Raw genomic sequence first — 1814 nt, forward strand, 5'->3', positions numbered from 1 at the left:
TCTCTCTCTCTCTCTCTCTCTCTCTCTCTCTCTCTCTCTCTCTCTCTCTCTCATATCTTTGGACTCAGAGTCTCTTTTAGCCTTTGCTTGACTCAAACTTCCTGTATACGCTAGATAAACTTACAGGCCTGAGTTTCCTGTGTCTACTTTTCAAGTGCTGGGAATAATAGCCATGCAACACCATACTTGGCAAGCTATTTGGAAATTTCATCCTGAATATTTCAGACACTGTCAGCATATACCTCATATTTTGGGGAGAAGATATTTCTGGCAAATCTATTCTGTTTTCCAATTTTGCTATATTTTTTTTTGTCCACAGATTCTCTTGGAGAAGAATGGCTCTAGTAAATGGCTCAACTGTGACTGAATTCATTCTTTTGGGATTAACAGACCAGCCTGGACTCCAAATGCCTCTTTTCTTACTGTTTCTATTAATGTATATGATTACGGTATTTGGTAATTTGACTTTGATATTTTTAATTCTGTTAAATTCTCACCTACATACTCCCATGTATTTTTTTCTCTTGAATTTATCTTTTGTAGATCTCTGTTATTCTTCTGTGATTACACCAAAAATGCTGATGAATTTTATACTAAAGAAGAATCTTATCTCTTATATGGGATGTATGTCCCAACTCTACTTCTTTTGTTTTTTCATAATTTCTGAATGTTATGTACTGGTGTCAATGGCCTATGATCGCTATGTTGCTATCTGTAATCCACTGTTGTATAACACTGCCATGTCCCCAAGGGTGTGTTCTTATCTCATGCTTGGTTCATATTTGATGGGCTTTTTTGATGCTATGATCCATACTGGTTGCATGCTCAGACTGAGCTTCTGTGATGGCAACATCATCAACCACTATTTCTGTGATGTCCTCCCTTTACTGCAGCTCTCTTGTACCAGCACCTATATCAATGAGACAGAAATTTTCATTGTAGGGGGAAAAGACATCATTCTTCCCAGTGCCATTATCTTTTTCTCTTATGGCTTTATTCTCTCCAACATTTTCCAAATAAGATCCACTCTGGGCCGGTCCAAGGCCTTCAGCACTTGCAGTTCCCACATAATTGCTGTCTCTCTGTTCTTTGGATCATGTGGATTCATGTACCTGAAACCTTCCTCTGCTGTATCTATTGATCAAGGAAAAATCTCTTCCATTTTTTATACCATTGTGGTTCCTATGATGAACCCCTTAATTTATAGCTTGAGAAACAAAGATGTTAAAGTTGCCCTAAGAAAGACTTTGAGTAGGAGGAAGTTTTAAAAGTATAGTTGCAAAGTAGACATTTTCTGTGTTAATCACATATTTTAGCACACAAATATAAATTAATATTCATATTATCTTTAAAAATATTTCCACCATTGTTATTCCTTTTAGCCTGTTGCCTTTTTAAAATAGTGAAAAGCAAATCTTTTATTTCTTACTGTTAATATAAACATCTTTTTAGAATATATGAATGGATCTAAAATTGACTAAAGCAACTATAGGTTGTTAGTATTTTATTGCAGATAGTTTTTATTTTCACTTGAAACAAAATTCCACGACAGAGAATCTGTCTGTATCCTTTTTTTATCATTCCTTCACAAGGTGAGAAATATATTGCTTTTAAATACCAGTGTGAAATTTATACAAACTGTTCCTCTTTCACTGTTTAATATAGCATACATGACAATGATATATTCTGTGCAATATTCTTGTCAGATTTGTTTCACTTATCATTTGAAGTAAAAAAAAAAAAAAAAGAAAAAAGCCTGTTAAACTGTGAATGTTTCTCTCTCTCTCCTCTCTCCCCCCCCTCTCTTCCTCTCT

At 34.8% G+C, this 1814-nt stretch overlaps 1 protein-coding gene across 3 annotated transcripts in view; it reads left to right on the plus strand.

The window, feature by feature from the left end:
- Nucleotides 1-1430, plus strand: part of LOC110301345 (olfactory receptor 145-like) — an 8901-nt gene extending 7471 nt beyond the window's left edge. The window contains exon 2 of one of the 3 annotated variants that reach the window (XM_021171794.1): nucleotides 346-1268. In XM_021171794.1, the coding sequence (XP_021027453.1) occupies nucleotides 346-1268 (923 nt within the window). Of the gene's footprint in view, nucleotides 1-258 lie in introns of those variants that run through there. The other 2 variants (XM_021171796.1, XM_021171795.1) reach the window with 2 other exon arrangements.
- The last annotated feature ends 384 nt before the right edge of the window (nucleotides 1431-1814 follow it).

Source organism: Mus caroli, chromosome 9, assembly GCF_900094665.2.
Source record: "Mus caroli chromosome 9, CAROLI_EIJ_v1.1, whole genome shotgun sequence".
NCBI lineage: Eukaryota > Metazoa > Chordata > Mammalia > Rodentia > Muridae > Mus > Mus caroli.